The sequence below is a fragment of the Pagrus major genome, chromosome 17 (assembly GCF_040436345.1).
Source record: "Pagrus major chromosome 17, Pma_NU_1.0".
In the NCBI taxonomy this organism is placed as follows: Eukaryota; Metazoa; Chordata; class Actinopteri; order Spariformes; family Sparidae; genus Pagrus; species Pagrus major.
In genome coordinates, this window is record NC_133231.1 from 26,891,941 (window position 1) to 26,913,532 (window position 21,592).

General features: G+C 40.1%; 1 protein-coding gene across 1 annotated transcript in view; it reads left to right on the forward strand.

Moving 5' to 3' along the window:
* The first annotated feature begins 346 nt into the window (after nt 1-346).
* plcl2 (phospholipase C like 2) overlaps nt 347-21,592 on the forward strand; it is a 50,993-nt gene continuing 29,747 nt past the window's right edge. The window contains exons 1-3 of the mRNA XM_073485081.1: nt 347-423; nt 914-1,377; nt 18,626-21,109. Coding sequence (XP_073341182.1) covers nt 1,126-1,377; nt 18,626-21,109 — 2,736 coding nt within the window. The 5' untranslated portion in view covers nt 347-423; nt 914-1,125. The remainder of the gene's footprint in view (nt 424-913; nt 1,378-18,625; nt 21,110-21,592) is intronic.

Here is a 21,592-nt window from a genome sequence, read left to right on the forward strand (position 1 = left end):
TGTTGTTGAAATAATAATTAGCTTTGATTGACACCGCAGCCTGCGGAGCCTGTGGCGCGTGCACGCTCACTTTGTTCCTCGGAGACGGTCCGAGTCGCGCGCGAGGCACCTAACGGCTCCGTTTAAGTTTTCTTTTCGGGGAAAAAAACAAACAAAACAACAACAACAACAACAACAACAAAAACAACAACTACCGCCTGTCGAGACTGACTGGAGGCTGGAGGAGGGGATGTCTTTCTTTGTTTGCTCTCTCTTACGACACAGGTTGTACTGACTCGGACTAACTTCACCCAGCTAGCTAGCGAGTGAGGTTAGCTAGCTAGCTAACTAGCTCGGCACACAGCGGCAGCAGCAGCAGCGGCGGCAGCAAGTTAAAACGGAAGACCCGTCCCTTCCCCATGGAGAGGCAAGGCAGCTCGGAAGGCAAGTACGCGAAGCTTACCGTGCGTTACACACACACACACACATAATCTTGCGTTTTCTGATAACTTAACATGCTTTTAATGTGAGTTGACTTAACCGTTGGCGAACCGAAGGAGGGAGAGGGTTGTGACTACAGTGAAATGCAACATTAGTGGGATGAAAAACGGTGGAAATGTGCTTAAAAAAAACACACACACACACACAACCGGCGGACTTGTTTAAAAAAAAAAAATGCCACAAAGCCTTGTGCATACAAGGAAGCACGTATGTGTTTTTTTATCATGCTGCATTTTACGATGACAGCCTTTCCCCTGAATGTAAAGTTAACATCCGCTTTCAGTGCAGAAGAAATGTGACTGTGTGTGTGAGTCCTGTGGACGAGCTTCAGTGCTCTCTGTTCATTCGGCTTTAACGTCGCTGGTACTGTTGGACCGCTGCTACTAATGTCATGTTGCCTAATTATGCTAATCGCTGTGGTTTCTCTTTGCAGAGCACAATGCACGGAGCGATGCCCCTCTGTCCGTAGGAGCCTGACAGATATGTGCACCGAGAGATGATATGGCAGAAATACGTGTTACAACGAGGCAATAGGCCAGGCAGGAAATTGGAGTAAAGCTGAAACATAAGGCTTTGCTACCCAGCAGCTTGCCAGCTTGTGTGTGTGTGTCCGTCCGTGTGTGTGTGTGTGTGCTCGAAGTGCCTATGGCGGAGTTAGGGGAGGACGGCAGCCTGCCTCCATTGAATCTTGGGGATACGGCCGTGCCCAGCGACGAAGCAGCTGGCAAGACGCATTGCGAAGTGTCGGTCTTGAATGGAGACTGTGGGATATCGGAAAACATGGTCGGCACAGGATCCCTCGTCGCACCTGGCAGCCAAGCCGGGGTGGAAACCGCCAACACCTCTGTCGGAGTGGATGCCAAATCTGAAATACCGCGCAGGAGCAGCATTATCAAGGTAAACATTAGCCAAGCCTGCACGTCTACACTGAACACAGGATGTTAGAAGTTGGAATGAAAAAATCCCTGCCATGATTTAATTAGTCTCTTTTTGTGTACATCCTTATGCCTGCTTTTCATGAACCCTGCCCCGTAACATGTCAGTGAAATAGATGGTTTCACAATACAGGCCAGTAACCAGTACAGCACATCCCGTGCTTTGTCTGGATATTTTCGCATAAAATGTGTACAGCAGATCTTCCCTTTTTATTTGATTATGAATGTTAGCAATCTAGCTGTATGTGTATGCCTGTAGAGACAGGATGAGATAAGATGATCTTTATTGTTCCTAGAGGGGGAAAATAAAGTGTTACATCAACAGAGAAATACTGGAATAAAGCAGCAAAATATTATGTCAGCGAGATGGTGTACACAGAACTCTTTTGTACACTAAGAAGCATGTGGTTGAAGGTACTGTGATCGTTATACCTACGCAGAAGCTAAACCCGATAAGTTTAATAGATAATCAAATTGCTAAAGAAAGATTGCACTGGATGAAAGTGAGCTGATGTAAATGGGATACTGTGTTTGATGTCACCATCAAGGAGAATATTGCACTTGAGTGTCCAGAAAGTGGATAGCAGTATATACAGTTGCAGATAATGTAGAATGATAGTAATAGTGACTGCTGGTAATAAAATGGCATGCAGGGCTACTGGATGTTTTGTGTATTGACCTCACATATGCACAGATTACTGATAGGGTCTGCCTCAGAACAGTAAAAGCTTTGCACGCTTGGACTTTTTGAATAAACGAGTGAGCAGCTTTTTAAATGTATGGTAATTTTTCCCTCTGTATGATGTACGATCGTTCATTCCAGAATTGCCATAATGTGCGATAATTTGACCTTTTTTGTGACGCTTAGTGGCTGTTTGTAGTCTACAATTTAAGATGGATTCTACGTCTCACGTGACCTCCTTCCATCCAGTCATGCTTTGTGTAGATTCTGATGATAAATGTTGATCCATGAGCACGGTTGTTGCAAACTTTCTCACCAAGGAAAGCTGTGTTCAAGTAGAGTTGTCAAATTCCTTATTTAACTAGCTTAGCTTATGGCCTTAACTGTTTCCAGGCAGAGTATGAACAGGCTTCCAGTTGTGTTTTCTTGTAATTTGATATTGTATTAATAGGTTATTACAAATATTGTCAGACTGATGGACTTATGGACATCCCCTTCCACTCATCATAGCTACATCACCTTGCTATAAAAACAATCCTGATGTGGGAAGATTTTTAGTGTCAAAAGGAGAGTTAGACATTATGACTCGTGTACCTTAATTTCCAATCATTTTAAGCCTCCAGTAAGATAGTTTAACGTTACCTGTCTGGCATGTCTAGTAGTGAGTAACACAATAAAACATCTCATGTTGCTGGAAAAGAAACATAACATAATCGGAGAAAATCCCAGAGCAAGACACTCAAGTCTTGACTTGCTCCAGGTGCCGATCTTCTAGGCTCTCATAACTGTGATGAAATGCATACATGTACTTGTTTCTGATGGATACGCAAAGAAACAAACACACCTATTAACAGATTAATGTTTCTAAACTATCTGGTCTTGGACTGAATGTGATTCTGACTTTCAGTCTACAGCTTTGCATTTTCAGGAGTATGAACATTGGGAGTATTGCTTAAGGGGTACCGAAGATGATGACACTTGCACATTGCATCAGTCTACTGTACGTTGAAAGCCTCCGAGACTTTGTCTGAAGCTAATGTCAGCAACTCTGTAATGCAAGTCTCTGCTGCTGTCATAATGTCAGTTAGGCAGAAGTTTGAAAATGGTGAAGAGGAGTTATTTGGCTATACTGAGAAACATAATCCGTGTTCTTCACGTTATTACATTACTCTTAAATTATCTGTACTCTAAGAGAACATTTACATAGCTTATAGACCCAAAATGGGTCCTGAGAGAGATGTCCTAAATGTTGGCTTCTTATTTGGATGATGTTTACATAGACTCACTGATTTCATTCCCTTTCATGCCAGCTGGATTTAAAATGCAACGACAGAGACATGCGGTTACCACCATTCAGTTTAGTGCTGTGCGATATGGACAAAATTTTATATCTTGATATAGCTAATTTTATATCCTGATAATGATATATATCCCGATATAGTATTTTTTTCTTAGAATTATATATATATATTCAAATCAATCACATCTCGGCACTATTTTTGATAACCATGTGAATGAAAGGCAAATGAATGGCACTTTCTCCTTTTATTCGTGACTTTTTGCAGGACTGTCACAACAATTAAGAATTTGTAAACAAAAACTATTCCAAGCTTTTATGTAAATATAAAAAAATAAAGATCTTTTACCGGGTAGGACAGCCAGTAGGCCTCGCGGCTGGGTTCTGCTTCTGTATCCGTGTCTGATGTAACGTTACTAGTAACGTTATTTTCGTCTTCCATTGCGCTCTCCTCCGTCTCCGCCATGCTGCTTTGCCTCTGTTTACTCCTGGGCGACCGGTGCCGTAAACGAGTCCTTGCGGGTGACGTAAAAATGCTACCACAAAGCGGTAGCGTTGCTGCAGTTACATCGCCTTCATACACTGAACTTGTTTTGAACTCAAAATTTGGATATCCAACGGTCATTCCGACGTTGAGTTGTGCTTTACACGGCGTATTAAATCACAACCATAGTGTACGTTAACGTTAGTGTAGCAACAGTGCTAAACAAGTAGCCTACACGTTAAAATTACGATATAAACAACAGAGGGTTATATCCTACGGTAGACATTTTTATATTGCACTACGATATATATTGTAATATCGCACAGCTCTAATTCAGTTAGCCTTTATTTGTGTAGGAAGACCTGACGATTTATGATCACTAATTTAAGATTCTTCTCACTAAAAAAAGATGTCCTATCTGTGATGCAATAGAAATATTTGTTTTCAAACAAAATAAACTGATTTTAGTGTGTTTTTAGTGCAATTTTAGTTTTTGTTTTAAAGTTTTAAGACTATTTTGACGATTACTGGAATAATACCATGAATCACAATTATGTTGGACAGTATAATCTTGACATGAATGTTTCATATTTTCCCATGCCTAGTGCACTATCAAAATCTTCTGCTTTGGGTGTGTTCCCTGGCAGCGGACAGGGATCAGCTGCTCACCTTTTTGCCAGCAGGTTCGCAGGCAGCACATTCTTGGCACATTGTGGGTGTTGAACTTTGACGTGACCTCTGCCTGGAGATTGATGGTAGTAATATTGACATTTCTGCCTTGTTAAGACCCAAGTAATCTCTCACTACACAAGGATCTGTCTTACTTCCCAGGCCATTTGAGCACAATTTATTTCAGTGGGATGTCTACGCTTGTGATCTATAGGCTCTGTCGAGACATGTGGGAGCTTATTTGAATAAGAGAAATGTCATTACATTTTAGACTTCTTTTTGAAGACATCTTGGATTCAACTCAAAAGTTATTGTGTAATAGACGGAAAGGTTTCTTTTATATAACATTTACTGTCAAGACTGACGACCCTGTCCAATTTAGCGAACTGGTCCTGAGGTTTCTCCGGGGAGGTCCAGTGCCAGGGTATCCATGCAGACAAGAAATGATTCTGAAATGCTCAATGACCTTAATTCAGCTAAGTGCCATATCAGAATACCCAATGAAAGCCTTCATGACGAGGCAGAAAAAATAAGTGAACTGCACAACGGGGCAGTTTAAAATGATTTTGTGTCATTTGCTTAGCAACACACACAGATGGATAAACATGCAGTGAGTCACAGCAGAGAGGATGACTTCCCATAAGTTGAAGCCAAAATGAATGTAATGTTAACGTCACAGAAAGAGAACATGGACTTTTACCAAGGTTTGGGTTGATGCAGGAAGTGGATTTCTTTATCAATAATCTTTATAAAGGAATAAATGAATGCTACTTGTCCACCAACAAACCAAAAAGTAAGAGCTCATATTTTGGATTGACTGGCGTAAAAAGTGACACTGCCATACTACATGAATACTTCATCAATAATGTGGTGGCAGGGAACATGTAATACTTTAGTGGATGAAGAAAGTAAGAGTATGATGATATAAGGACTCATTTTTTACTTTTGTGTCCCTAAAATTCAGAATATCCCATCTGAATCATATCAAACAAATCAAGTATGCAGTGAGCCATGCCCTTCTCTGCACGCTAGCATTTCCTTGTTTGTGTTTTTGACAGCCATGACTGATAGAATATTGCAGTGAGACAGTGGTTGAGAAGGGTTGGACCAGTGCTAACAAGGCAGCTTGTTTCACGCCGTCTGTCAGGGCCCTCAGTTCTCGTTAAACTGCTTCTCTGAAGTGATGGGAGGATGTGGTCGGAACAACACCAACCACATTCTCATAGTAACTTCACAATAACCTGACTTCTATGAAGGTTTCTCATGAACATATTTGGTGGTGTGGGTGTGTATGCATGCGTGTGTGTGGTGAGGGGGGTACAAGCTAATGGCACACCGAAACTGGCACGTTGAGACTTTCCTCCAAAATTGTATGTGCACAGTCTGAAAAAGTCAAGCTTGTAATCCAGGGTTGACAAAATAACACCTTTTGTAGATCTCTTAATTTGATGGTTGCTGAATGCTGAACTTTAGATGATACTCCACCCAAACTCTACACTCAGCCTCCCACTCATCCTTCCACTAGTGGCAAGTTTTCAAGCACCAATAAATCCATAGATGTAGACATCCATAGTCTAGCTTTTCCTCTCACTGTCCATTTGAATGCTCTAAACTGTTGTTTTTAAAAAAAGATATCGCCAAATACACTGGCTCTCTGTTTCCCCCCAATTAAATGCAGAAGGTCTACCTATTTGGCAAAGTAATTTGTTTTTGAGACATGCTGAGAATATTGGAGTATTATGCTACAGAAGTGGTTAGAGAATTATTATTGGATCTCTTGATTCTTTGGAAAGTATTTCAACTGACATGATTTGAAGTTGACCTCAAAATATGACCATATCCTCTCAATGAAAGATGAAACTACCAACTTTCAAACTTTGGCAGTGTGATTGTCTAATTCTCAAAAGATAGATTTTGGATGGAAAAATCTTCACCCCCAAATCAAAATATACATTTTTTACTCTTACCGGTTGTGCTATTTAACCATCTAGATTGTTTTGTTAGCTGCCGAGTTTTAGAGATATCGTCTGCAGAGATGTCAGCCTTCTCTCAAATACAGTATAATGGCGGAATAGAGATAGATTTTGGAGTGAACGGATAACCTCCTTCTTCTCTCCAGAAATAGAATGGTATAGTGATAACCTTCATTATGGAGGTAAAGCTTCCAGTCCTGTTTGTGTTTGTTTGTTTTTAGGTCAGTGGAATATTTTTATAACTTGCAATGGACCAAGACGCAACTGATTACGGTTTGATGTGGATCCAAGAAGTTGTGCTACTATATTTTTGACATTTTCTCATGCTTTTAGTGTAAAGTAATTTGCTCCCTAACTGCACGTCACCATTGTTCAGATGTAAAAATTCCAGCCTTGCTAGAAATATGCACACTTTTTTTGCTTTGTAGTTTGAATTAACTTTCCATGCAGTTAAAATATCAAATGAGGCAGTTAAACTGCTGTATGAAACAAAAAGCAGCGTATGTTTGGATTACATTGTGACTATACAATACTAAAGCAGTTACACATAGCTTGAGTTATGGTTTAGGTGTTTACTAGTTCATTTAAACCCTGTCTTCACAAGTAAATTGTGACCATGTTGTATGTGGGTGGCCAGTGGCAGGAGAAATAATGAGCCAATGGCCACACTTTGTTTCCCAGCTCACGTCTCACCTCAGATGCTCTTGAACAAAGAGGAACTTTCCATTGCTTGGTAAATAACACTTATTTCACAGCTCTGGTAGGAGAAGAAAACAAACTCAGTTTGTGATATCACCCTGTTAAAAGGGAAAAACAATATGGTATTAATTATGGTGGACCAGATTTGCTGTGAGCCCAAGACAAGTTTCTCCATGGGATTCATCATATTGTATCATATGATTTTCTCTGGCTCAACGGCAGTTCAGCCTGCATTACTCAGATGAGACCAGCGCATCACAGCCCAAGGTGTGATGTGAATTATATCATAAATCTTATTTGATTAACTTGATTTGCAGCACCTGTAAAAGGATAACACAGTGTTTGCTCCAGTTGTGGTAACGGCAAAGAAAAGTAAAATCAACAGTACAGCCTAATTTGTATCGGTTCTTCTTTATTTTAATGTGTTTTAGAGGTGAACCTCCCCTGCACTACCACTTGTGCTTTCTCTGCCAAAGAGTGCATATAAACAGTCTCTCATTTCAATGTCAGAAAGTTTCCACAGATCATCTTTGCACGCTACATTTTGTAAACCTACGTTCACATTTGACAGTAATGATTTTAGATCAGGTTTCCCACAGTTTTAAGACTTGGCACAGTTGAAGGGGTCAGCGTTAGGTTGTAAATTCACTTTGAATATATTGACATTAAAGTGTTTTGAGAGAGCTTTTCCTTGAGCCAAATTATTGCACTGATTAAATGTTATATCATCGCTTTCGGTAAAAGGACGCTTTAAATACGTCTACTGTATACTAAGTACTTTGTGCTGCACACTGTCAATGCTAATGTAGTCATCAGTGTTCACCATGTTTATAAATAGCTCCCAAACGGTGCTGTTTCCATTCGGCCTTCTGATTAATTGTGCTGAATAGTTATTGCTGTGTATGCTACAGTACGTCTGTCCTTGTGAGTACCTTGATTCAAACGGGTAAATGTAGTCATCGCTTGCCCTATTTTGTACGCCCAAATAGAGGATTGAGGTAGGGCCAAAGGGGGGAATGCAGTGTGAAGCTCAGTCTCTCCTGAACTGACTGCTGAAGTTGCTTGAGCAAGACAGTTCATAATATTCACACTGAGCAACTATGTTCAACATATTCCCCTGAGTTAAAAAAGATGGAAAACATTTTTACTGCACATTGTCTTTTACTGAAGTGGGTAACATGAAGTTCCCATCATTAATGTGGCAATGCAAATGTTGTTGATATTGCTAAACGTTGTCTAATTAATTAATTAATTCATCATTTAGCCTAAATTTGCCAACCACAGATAAAGCAAACTTATTTTGTGTCCTACTTCTGGGAGGGACTTGCTGGATACATTGTTGAGCAATGAAGTTTGCATGCTTGAGTTCAGTCCAGTTGCCCAAACCAATGCCACTGGTAGTTGATGGGGTAATTTATTAGAGATCTGTCGACAGCTATCCTTGATATGTAGGGTCCTGCCACTGTCTCGCATTCACTCTTTGTGGCCGCATGTGTTCAAGGCGACTCTCGGCAGCACTCAGTCGCTCACCTGAATAATTGCCTATTCATTCATTAGCTCAGGTGTCACTGATTTACACAAGTGCCTCGCCCAGTTATTTCAAGGGTAGCTCAAATTACTTGGCAGTGATTACAGTTCTACCACATTAATGGGAAAGGCGGTTTGATGCCCTTGCGGGTAGTTGAATGAATATTTTACTTTATTAAGCGATGAAGAACAGAAGGAAGAGTACATATTTTAACAATTGATTAATCCTTTGACTGACTTTTCAGGAAAGATTTGATGGTTCTTGCATCTTAGAAATGACAAATTAGTGCTTTTCTTCATCTTAAAATTACAGCATACTAATTATCTTTGGGCGTTAGACTGTTGGTTGGACATTAATCCTGGTTTAGGAAATTGTGATGAGCTTTTTCCTAATCTTTTATAGACCACATGATTGATAGATTAATAATAAAAAAAACTGTCTTATTAAGCAGTTATGAATATAATCAGTTTGAAGCCCTACTGTTGACCAGCTCTTCACTGTCCATCGTCTTATGAGAGCTTACATTTGAATAGGTTCTTTGGGCAGCATATCCTACGCACACTTAATGTATAGTAAAACTTAAAAAAAAGGTTAGTGTTTATATTATAACACTATTTCGTTGAATCATCTGTCAAATTGGTTTGGTAAGCATACTTTCATATTACTGCATATAATAGAGGAAACAGCCTGTTTTGATTTGATTGAAATGAAATTGACCAGTTATTTGTTGTCCCCAGTGCTTCAGCATTGTCTCGCATTGCTGTTCAATCTTAAGAGGCTCCTAGGATGAATCGGCTAAGCTGTTTTGCAACAATAACAATGTTGGCTATTGAAATCTTGTGAAATTGGCAGCTAATATGTTAATTGTGCTCATTGTGAGTGCAGGCAGAGTGTTTGAAGCCTGCGTTCTGAAATGGTCTCATCATGGAAGCCTTATCAGATGCTGAGCTGTGCTGATGCCGTTCACTCTCCTCTGTTAGTCTGAACTGTGACATGACAGTTTTGCTTGATCGTTCCCCAGTTGAAGTCTGATCAGAATGTGAATAAGATCGTTTTGAGCAATTGCAGTGTTGACCTGACTTGAATAATGTATAAACGCTTTGAAGTTTGACCTGATTGAACAATTAAGTGGTGCACACTGTGCTACACAGCTGTTGCATTGCATTACCAAATCAATAAATGGGTACAGTGTATTAGGAACGGTTCCTAGTTATGTTTGGCGAGGCTCAATTTGATTGTGAGTATGCTAACACTGTTAAACAGTGTTCTGTGCAAGTGCTCTGTAGGCTGGGCTAACTGTAAGATGTATTAGTATGCATGGTTTCTCACTGTGAGCCACAGCTGTTAATAAATGAGAATGATCTTTGTCAGTCAAGTAAGCTGGCCCTATAAACGGCAGCCCAGCCACTTAAATATTACACCTGAAGTAAAATGGCAGTCTTACTAATGTCATTCTCAAATGCTTACTTTCTTTTAGACTATTGAAATAATGTAGAAGCAGTGCCAGTTGTCTTGAGACATATTTCTCTAGTAATACTTATACCAGCATTCCCAGATGCAGCAGTTGACATCTCAGGGTTGTCCTTGTTCGGACTACAGCATGAAAAAGTCTTATGCGTGTTTGCTTTTGTGTTTTCAGAGTATGAGGTTAACCCACACACTAATAAAGGTGCCCTCCACAGCTCTACACTTCAGCAGAAATAGTCACAGGTCGGGGTTTATTTGTGGGGGTTGAACCCAGAGGGGGAACTGTGAAGCTCCAACATCCAGGAGTAATACTTGAGGTTTGACTACAGAACTGTTCTTGTCTCATATTACAGCAGATAAATTCAGCATTGTGGCAGACTTTCCAATTTCCACATTGAACAGTTCTCAAAAGTATTTGTAATAAGTACTGAAGATTTTAAAGATAAGCATTTATTCAGGGCCCCCTGGTAGCTCACATGCTGAGGATGAGTCATCACTGCAGTGATCTGGGTTCGACTCTGGCCTGGACCCTTTGCTGCATGTCAACCCCACCATCTCTCCTGATTTTCTCTCTTTGCTCAGCCATCACTATCCGTGAATGCAAAAAAAGAAAGAAAAAAAACTTTGAAAATGATATTTGTGTTATGATATAATTATACGGTGAGATGAGTAATAGATAAATTATACTGTTGAGTCATTTTCTAGCCTAGTCTTTACCTGAGGAAAGTATAGGTGTACTTTTCATGACATTGTTATTATAGCACAAATCTCTCCACTGTGGCCATCTCCAGTATCGCTTTGGCTTTGCTGTGTGGATCAGTGGCTTTTATGTTTTATCTGATGTATGGGTGTTTTGCACCGTAGGCAGAGAGGTTTCATATCCCATAGACCCATTAGTGAAGGCTACAGATTTTTTTTTGGTCCGATTATCGATAAAAAAAAATAATTTAAAGATGTGTTGCTTTGGCTCTAATGTAGCATCCTCTCTCTGTCTGTAGGTACCACTCTGGTCTCACTCATTGTCCCGTCAACACTGAATGATCTAAATCTGCACTTTAGTAACACTTAACTAAAGTTAACAAATAAATGTAGTGGAGTGGAAGTATAAAGTGCAGATAATGGAAACACCCAAGTAAAGTACCTTGAAATTTTATGTAAATACAGTACTTACTGCTCTACTTTATTACTAACAACTGGTACCAGCCCTGAAAAACAAAAAACATATTGGTTAATCCTTAGTGAAGGCAGCCCTTGGGTGTGGTATGTAAAGGGCCAAAAGGCCATGTTTCAAAGTGGTTAAGTAAAAGTTTGACTATTATTTTTAGCTACTAAAACAATTAAGAATGCCCTTTCATCTTGTAATGTCAGAGGAGACAAGCTGGACATTGTCTATTTTTCTTGTCTTATTCTATCTGAAGCAGGCCCAACACACTGATTGGGAAATGACGTGCTCACCATGAAATGAGAAATAGTGCTGGTAATGTTGATGAAGGTTCTCAGTCATCCAGGTCATGGTAATTCTGAGTGCTATATTGTAGGCAACTGGACTTGTTTCAGTTTCTTGAAGGCGTTTCTCCTCTCTTCAGTTCTGAAGAAGCCTCTTGGAAGTTAGAGGTGCTTAGAAGTGATGTTAATGAGTCAAAACATCATTGTGCTTGACTTGCTTGCTTGACATATCTCTCAAGGTCTCATTATATTTTTAATTCACACTTGCGGTAGAGATGTCAGGGAACCAGTTGTAGAGGGTGACATGGTTCGTGGTTGAAGCTTGCTTGCAGGTCAAGTGGAACACAGAGGAGAAAGTCCATGACATATTTTTTATTCATCTGATATCTGCAGGCTAAAGATCACCAATGATTTTCACAGGCTTATAATCATCAGATGGATTATTCTGTGTCATCCTCTCCAGAGGCTAATTACTGTACGTGTGCGTGTTCCTCTTCCCTATCCAGTATTTAAAAGAAACATATCAAATTAACAATTTTGTGAAGAGTAGAAGTGGCCTGTTTCTGTCTGGCTGCGTGTTGTGTAAATCGATTGCCCAACCTTTCCTCAAATAACGTGAAATGTTTGACTTGTGTGTCAGAGAAGGTACACAATATGGCTCTTTAAGCACAGGTCACAGTCTGCAACTTAAGAAAGCACCAGAAGTGTGAAAATGTACTTATTAATATTACTGAATTAACAAATGAATTTATTATAACTGTGGTTAATGGCTCAATCAATATTTGAGAACATCAGAGGCTCTCTCCCAAAGCCTAGAGCCAAAAAACTAAGAGCTGATGAATCCTGGAACAGATCCACAGAGAACAGTTTGGAGGAACATGGTGATGAACAATTAACTCTGAACACCTAGGGCAATTTTTCTCTGGTTAATGGTATATTTTAGTTTTTCTGAACTGAATTACTGGCATAGAAAAGCTAAGTTTAAATTTCTGGGAAACTTTATGGTTTCAGTGCGTTGATAGTAGTCAGTTTCTAGCTTTGGAGAATAGTTATTCATACTGAGAAATGGGCTCTTGTTACTTGTGTGTTTGTACCCACCAGTGTAATTCAGGAGATTATGTGGTCCTAAGAGAATCAGACAATCCAGTGACTGAAGGCAGGCACTCCTTTGATGCAGCTATACTTTTTATTCCACATGCAAGTTGGATAACATCAGCCAAAACCCCTCAAATTCACAAACACATGTCTGTCAAGACACATACAAAATAATGATAATGAAACCTGTGCATGAAAAATGCAAACAGATCTCGGCTCACATTGAACTCAAGTGACTGACAGACTTATAGTCACAACCTCATTGTTGCAAAAATAGACATATGACTCTCATGTATATTGATTGAGGAAATGGTAGATAAAGTTAACTCCCAGGGCAGTTGCCCTCTTCACACTTCATTTGACCGGCTGATATCATATGGTACAGAACAGAAACAGCTGGGCGTTTTTACCAGGTTTAAACTCCTGTGGGATTTGGCTTCAGTGAAGCTAGAGAACAAAAAGTCTCCGTATGCTATTTTAATCGAACAACAAGCTGTTTACTGGAACATTTGTGAGGCTTTAGAATACTTAATGCTGAATACCTACAGTGTGTATTATGGTTAGCTTACTGTCTTATTATTATAAGGTCCTATTGTTCTTTGATCTTGATTAAAATGAGTATGATTTGCATTTATTTTCACAAGTACGTATTCAAATTAGAATCCATCTAAAGAGGTCTCACTGCGTTTATCAGACAAATAATCCCTTTATGGTATTTTTTGTTGCCATTGACATTACAGTGCAATGTTTTTATCAAAACTTCTTTTCAGTATATTCATTTCCTCTTCCTTGCTGTCACCAGTAGAGTTTCTTTGTGACTCATTTAGTTGGATTTTTTGTTGTTCCTTCAAAATCTTTTTCTGTTACTGTTACTCTCCCATCTCTCTTAAACACACATCAGATTTGTTTTCATCTCAGCCTCCTCCGCTCATAGAAAATTTCAGGTGGCGTCAACACAGTCTTGAAGGTTGTTGATGCGACTTGATGAGTGCTTAGTTTGATGCAACAGGTCATCCTGCCAATTAATATGCAGTGGAAAGGTTTGCTTGAACAAATAAAAGTACAGAGAGTTAGGATTCAAAATTGTGATTTTAACATTTAATCTTTCAATCCTAAAATTCATTCCTACTTGTAGAGAACATGGGATGTAAGCATGATAATGCTGCAGGGATCTCTTATGGTGCAGGCTAACCTGGAAGCAGTTCCCTGGTTCCCTCTACAAAAAGCCTATAGGATATTTTCATTAGGTTATGGATTATTGCAGAAAAAAAAACTCTACATGTTACATGCTACTCTGACATGTTTTGTTCACTAATGAACACCACTTTTATGATTTTTGAAGCGTAAATGCCATCACCAGAAGTAAAGAGCTAATGTTAGGCTATAAACAAACTCCATCCAGTTGCATGACTGAGCTTCTTATTGCACTATACTATACACACTTAACTATAAATTGTTCAATCTACAGATTGTAAAGTTAGAATTAAAATAGTTTGCCAGCTAAAGTCCGCCTGTAGAGATGGACCAGTGAGAAGGTCAGTGGTCAGCATGATGATGTTTAATGTCAGCGGCAACCTCTGTAGTCTCATTTAGCCATTTGTTAGCAACCACCTTTTTGAGACACGCAAAAGCTTTTATCATTCGCACCTGGGGTATTAACTGATGAATTTCATATTGTAGTGTGAATATCTCCTAAGCTTGTGTTAACCACAGACCTGATTTCATGCATGTAATTGAATATCCATTCAAAAAACCCCCACTGATGTCGAGGAAAGGAAACCAAAAGTTAAAAAATGCTTGCCCATTCCTGGCTTTTAGGATTCATTCCTGTGGCATTTAAGTGTTTGTCCCATTGTCAAGTTAAAGCCATAAGTTAACCTAACCATCAGTATGTTAAATAAGACCTCCATGGAGAGAAACTTAATTGTGGTGATCGATCATTCTAAAGAAAGTTTTAAAGGATTACTAAAGAAGAGCCTCTTCAGGCTAACCGATTTCTAGTGTCGACAAGCTTCATAAGTCCTTTTGTTATGTATTCTTGGGCCGGCCTATTATTCTTAAAAAAGGTACATATCCCACTGTTAAAGCTGTGGGATATGTATGAGCCTCTTAGGTAACCATGCTGTGGCCTCAGCTTGCTTGGTAGGTAGTGGAGGAGACTTTTTAATGCAGTCTTGGGTCTTATCCAGAGTTAGAAAATGATTCAGCATCTGACTCTTGATATCAAGGCCAAGTGTTTGCATTGTGCCACAGGAAATGACAAATCTGAAAACTGTTTCCTGTTCCAAATAGAATATGCACAGGATGTTGAAATTTAACTTGTTTTGTAACATAGATGTTGCATGTCATCATGAACAGGCATTAATAGTTAAGGTCATTGAGTAGGAGTGTTCAGAAACATCATCATTGCAGAGCATCGAGCTGGATCTTGTCTCCAAGGATCTTCTTCAGGTCTTCTTAGGCCAACAAAAGGGGCGACATTTGTACCAATTTGGTTTCTGTGTTTGATTTGTATTAATTAAATTCTGTTCATTGAATAGCTTCACCTTAATGCAAGTTGAAGGTGATCCGCATTGTTTGTTGTTGGGGATGTAGGATGAACAGTGGAGCAGGGAGTAATGGGTCCCTTGACATGTCCTCAGTCGTACAGACGGTTCATAACTGCTCACTGAGCCAGAAAAAAATACAGGATTCAGTCCATTAGGGGATTCAGATTCCTATGGGATCAGTGAGCGGTTGGATATACTCTTGTCTTATTTATTCACTTGCTTTCTCATTGTTTCATCCTGTGTTTGACTGTCTCTCTTACTGTGTTTCCTTCACTCACTCACTCAGCACAAACTGTCAAAGAAACCAAACACATATTAAAATGGTATGCAATGGCATAAAAGTAATTTCCCTTGTCAAGGTCAGCCTGATGGGATTAGACTTGTTATTATTTCTTTGTTATGAAACACCACGGAAACATCCAATATTCTTTTTATGTTGTTCTTTCAAAATATACCAGGGGTTTTCTTCTCTGGACATACCCAAGAAGAAAAATAAACCCTGCAATGGAGTATGAGCATTGTTATGCAAAAAAATTCTCTCAACAAATAAAGAAACTTGAACCTTTTATTCCCTGACATTTTATAAAAAATACATTATCACAGGTTTCAAAGAAGTGATAAGTAACAACACCATACAGTGTGTTGTGGATGTTTCCTACTGTAAAGGCAACGTTGGTGACAGTGCTGATTAACACAAAATACCAGTTACACATCGAGTGGGAAATGGTTTAGGTTGTTGATCAATACCGGTGACTCAGCGTGTACTTACTGGTGTACTGCTGTCATTTCTGGGCTTATGAAATGTACTTTCCAGCTCACACTTGTAACAAACTGTCTCTGCTCTGTGGAATTTGACTACACTCCCAATCAGACTTGATAATCACTAGTAACGGCTCATAAATTCTTAAAAGCAATGAGGCCTATTTTTTTGCTGCCTTGATCTTTGGAGGAAAGTTCGAGGTCTTAATTAAGGATGTACTGCTGACATTACTTTGACATTTCAGGTCGTCCTCTCATTTTAAAGCTCGTTTTGGAGCTGTGCTATGGTGTGGTTAATAAAGAAGACTTTATCATAGTTCACTTTGAAGATGGAGTTAATGTTGAACTGAGATTAACAGAGGTGATAAGCGGTATTTCTATCTAGAAGAATATTTACCCTGTAAAGCAAATATCTGATGGAACTATAAATACACAGTCTGATGATGGTGAGCTCTCATTGCGAAGCACCATTTAAGGACTAATAAAACTTTACTTATTGCGAAAGAAAACACCCTGGGCTGTTTGACTTCCACCAGAGGCATAAACGGGACTGTTGCATAAGAAACGGTCTCCTCAGGAAATAATAACAAATGCTAAGACAGAGATGGGAGTGTACAGTATTGTTTCTTGTTCTGTTAGAGGAAGCAGAGGGAAATCCTGAGGAGAATGCCCGGCGTGGCGGCCCTGGCAATATAGCAGGAAACTAACATTTCAAAAAGTAAGATGTGACTGTAACTCAAGGTCAACATGAAGACCACATTCTTGCTCAGATCATAAGGATTATCTGCAGTCATGCATTTAGGTTTTAAGCTCCCCTGTGATATAATGTACTGTCCTTGACCAGCAGACTGAAAAAGAATGTGATTCTTATGTTTACATCTTACTTGACACTGTCCAGACTTGGAGAGGTGTAGGATTCTACCAATCAGAATAAATCAGTCACTCTGTGTGTTTTGCAATACTCCAACACACAGATGGGATTTTTAATGATTAATTCATTTGGAAAGGTTATTGCATAATATTATTTGGCCTTCTGTAATTTCAGAATTGCCCACTGACAGACTTCCCTGGATCTGTGTGATAAGATGTTTATTATTTCACTAGATTGAAATGTTTTTCATGTTGGGGAGGACTTTGTTTAAGCCTCCTTAGCTTCCGTCTTCCTCTGTACAACCATTTAGCTTAAGTTTTGTATCTCATCTACTTTGATGTCTTCATTGTGCAAATAAACAATCTGACTGAGACTGTGCTGGTAGCAGCAGGCTGCACTGGTAGTCACTATCCATTGCTTTTGCTGCATCCTGTCCAATTGCATGATGTAGGCACAGCTAATCCCTGTGTATCTCTAACAGCAACTGCTGAGCTGTGATAGTGTGGTGAGACCATAGGGGAAACAGTAAGCAGACAGACAGTAGACAAAAATGAGTGATTATGATGAAACTGCTTCAAAAATACAAAGAAGTGATACTGTGAAAAATGATAGCTACACTTCTTAGCATTGTAAAATGTATCATTATTAAAGCTGTCAGCTGGATGGGTGAAGTGAACGGAGGAAGATGTAATGTCAGAAGGAGGATGTGTGAAAGCACCTATATGCATTTATAGGCATGCAGATATAGAGGCATGTAAATCATACACGAAGCCCATCATTCCTGTTATTAAATCAGATTTTGTGACTTTGCCAATGTTTCCTTGACACAGTGATATTTATGTGCACTAGTTCATTCAGTATGTGAGGTATGCACATCTCAGCCTGATTACATAAGAGGCTGGGAAGGTTTCGAGCATTTCATTAAACCCCAAAGGAAAATTAAGATCAAGGGTTTCTGCTGGAGTGCTGCATAAGGTATTCTGAACTTGGCAACATCATATAGTTGACAAAATGATGCATTCCCTTTGTATAAAGTGGTACCATTAAGCTGCCACATGATGATTAACAAGGATGTGGGTTTGGCTGATGCAAAAAATGTGAAAGGAGTTTAAATAATCCAAAGTATAAAACGATGCCCTTGTGCTGAAGGAACCTGCTGCAGTGGAAAGAGCAGGGTTCATTGAAAATGTCAGGAATGTGGCTGCTGAAGATGACTGGATTTGTGTGGGCGATACTCTCCTGAGGGAGATATTCTGTTGTATCTCCATAATGTACACTGACAGGTACCTTAAGTCACCGAACAAAGTTGCTGCTGTGATTCTGCTCAGAAAATGTTCAGCGGGAACAAAGAGGGGGCAGGAGGGAAGGCCATAACTTGCAAACAGTATATCAGAGCAGGCAGCATGTTGTGTTCTGTTGAATAGTTCTGTAAGGGAGATATTTACCTGAATTTGGTCTACGTATGGAAAGCCTGAAGGAAGAATATTTAATCCTGAATCCTATGAACAGCATTTGTCAGACTTTAAATAGTGAAGTGAAATTGGTCACACATTATATACCTTTTAAGGGGAACAAAAAAACTTCACTCAATGTTTATTTGAAGTGCAATTGTTATAAAATTATGACTTTATTTGTCACTCACTATTTATGGAAGGATTTTTAATTATGCATTATGCTCTGTTTCTCTGCAGGATGGCTCAAGACAGCGTAAAGAAAGGAAGAAGACCGTATCATTCAGCAGCATGCCCACTGAGAAGAAAATTAGCAGTGCAAGTGACTGTATTAATGCAATGGTGGATGGCTCCGAGCTGAAGAAAGTGCGATCCAATTCGCGCATTTACCACCGCTACTTTCTCCTTGATGCCGACATGCAGTCTTTGAGATGGGAGCCCTCAAAAAAGGAATCAGAAAAGGCCAAAATTGATGTAAAATCCATCAAGGAGGTTCGGACAGGAAAAAATACAGACACTTTTAGAACTAATGGAACCTATGACCAGATATCAGAGGACTGTGCTTTCTCTATCATCTTTGGGGAGAACTATGAGTCCCTGGACTTGGTGGCAAACACCGCAGATGTAGCCAACATATGGATTACAGGGCTAAGGTACCTGATCTCCTATGGAAAACATACCTTGAACATGATAGAGAGCAGTCAGAACAACATGCGCTCATCTTGGCTAGGTGAACTTTTTGATGAGGCAGACGGTAACAACAGCAAACAAATAACAATATGTGCTGCCGTGCAGCTAGTCAAAAAGTTGAACCCGGGACTTAAAAATGTGAAAATAGAACTAAAGTTCAAGGAGCTTCACAAAGCTAAGGACAAAGCAGGTTCTGATATCACAAAAGAGGAGTTCATTGAGGTCTTTCACGATCTTTGCACCAGACCAGAAATTTATTTTCTCTTTGTTCAGTTCTCCAGCAACAAAGAATTTCTGGATACCAAGGACTTAATGATATTTCTGGAGGCAGAGCAGGGAATGGCACAAGTCAGTGAAGACACCAGCTTAGAGGTCATTCAAAAATATGAACCGTCTAAAGAGGGCCAGTCCAAGGGTTGGCTTTCTCTTGACGGGTTCACCAACTATCTTATGTCTCCAGAGTGCCATATATTTGACCCTGAACAAAAAACAGTATGCCAAGATATGAGCCAGCCCTTGTCCCACTATTACATCAATGCATCCCACAACACATACCTGATAGAGGATCAGTTCAGAGGTCCGTCTGATGTGACGGGGTATATCCGTGCCCTCAAGATGGGCTGCCGCAGTGTAGAGCTGGATGTGTGGGATGGGCCTGATAACGAACCTGTTATTTACACTGGTCACACAATGACATCACAGATTGTTTTTCGCAGCGTCATTGACGTCATCAACAAGTATGCTTTTGTTGCATCTGAGTTTCCACTGATCTTGTGTTTAGAAAACCATTGCTCCCTAAAGCAGCAGAGAGTCATGTTTCAGCACCTGAAGAAGATCCTCGGAGACAAGATCCAGCTCGATGCTCCAAAACCTGAGGACTGCTACCTCCCCTCTCCCTTTGAACTGAAGGGAAAGATCCTGCTGAAGGGTAAGAAACTGGGCACGAACTGCACTGGTTCAGAAGGTGAGGTGACAGATGAAGACGAGGGGGCAGAGATGTCTCAAAGGATGAGCATAGAGTCTGCTGAACAACAGACTATAGCAGCCAAGAAATTCCAGCTCTCGAAGGACCTCTCTGATCTGGTGACCTTGTGTAAGTCTGTGGAGTTCAAAGATTTCCCAACGTCTTTCCAGAGCCAGAAGCAATGGGAGCTCTGCTCTTTCAATGAAGTCTTTGCAAGTCGCTGCGCCAGTGACTTCCCAGGTGACTTTGTCAACTACAACAAGAAGTTCCTTGCGCGAGTTTACCCTAGCCCCATGCGGATCGACTCCAGCAACATGAATCCACAAGATTTCTGGAAGTGTGGTTGCCAAATCGTGGCAATGAACTACCAGACTCCTGGCCTGATGATGGATTTGAACATCGGCTGGTTCCGTCAGAATGGGAACTGCGGCTATGTGCTACGTCCAGCAATCATGAGGGAGCAGGTTTCATATTTTAGTGCCAACACTAAAGACTCAGTGCCTGGTGTTTCTCCACAGCTCTTACACATCAAGATCATCAGTGGACAAAACTTCCCAAAACCCAAAGGCTCAGGTGCCAAAGGAGACGTAGTCGACCCCTATGTGTATGTGGAAATACACGGCATTCCTGCTGACTGCGCTGAACAAAGGACTAAAACGGTCAACCAGAATGGGGACAACCCTCTGTTTGATGAGAGCTTTGAGTTTCAGATAAATCTCCCCGAGCTCGCAATGGTGCGCTTTGTGGTGCTAGACGACGACTATATTGGTGATGAATTTATCGGCCAATATACAATCCCCTTTGAGTGTCTCCAGCCAGGTTTTCGCCATGTACCACTACAGTCTCTGACAGGGGAGGTTCTGCCACATACCTTGTTGTTTGTTCATGTGGCCATAACCAATCGAAGAGGAGGCGGCAAACCACACAAAAGGGGACTGTCTGTACGAAAGGGCAAGAGGAGTAGAGAGTATGCCAGCATGAGAGTGCTATTGATCAAGGCTGTGGATGATGTCTTCAAAACAGCCCAGCTGCCACTGAGGGAGGCAACAGACCTCAGAGAAAACATGCAGGTAAGACATTTAAAAAAATACTGAGCCAACAACATCATCAGAGATGCTCTGTGGTAACTGCACAACTTCTTTTTCCATCTTCAGCATGAGAATGTTTTTTTCTATGAAAGGGTTACTTAAGAAAATGTAACCTCAAGTCAAGTATAGATTATAACCAGATTTACTACAAAAAATCTCAAGCATTTAAAAAAGGCTCCCACTCTGGAAAAGGAAACACAAAACCACCAGGCTTGACTGAACTGGTTTTAATCTAATCCGCATGTGTTTTGGAATAGTCAAAACAGATGCAAGAGACAAGTTGAGAAAACAATATGATGACATTCCCGTTTAAAAAATAGAGCCATGTAAATGATATTCACCACTTCTAATGCATATGCAATGGATTGGTTAAAGCTACAGCAGCTACAACAGAGAATAAACATGGCCTTTAGCATGCCGTCAGCATGTTTTAGCCAAAGTGCTAGCTATTTTTATTGGCCCACA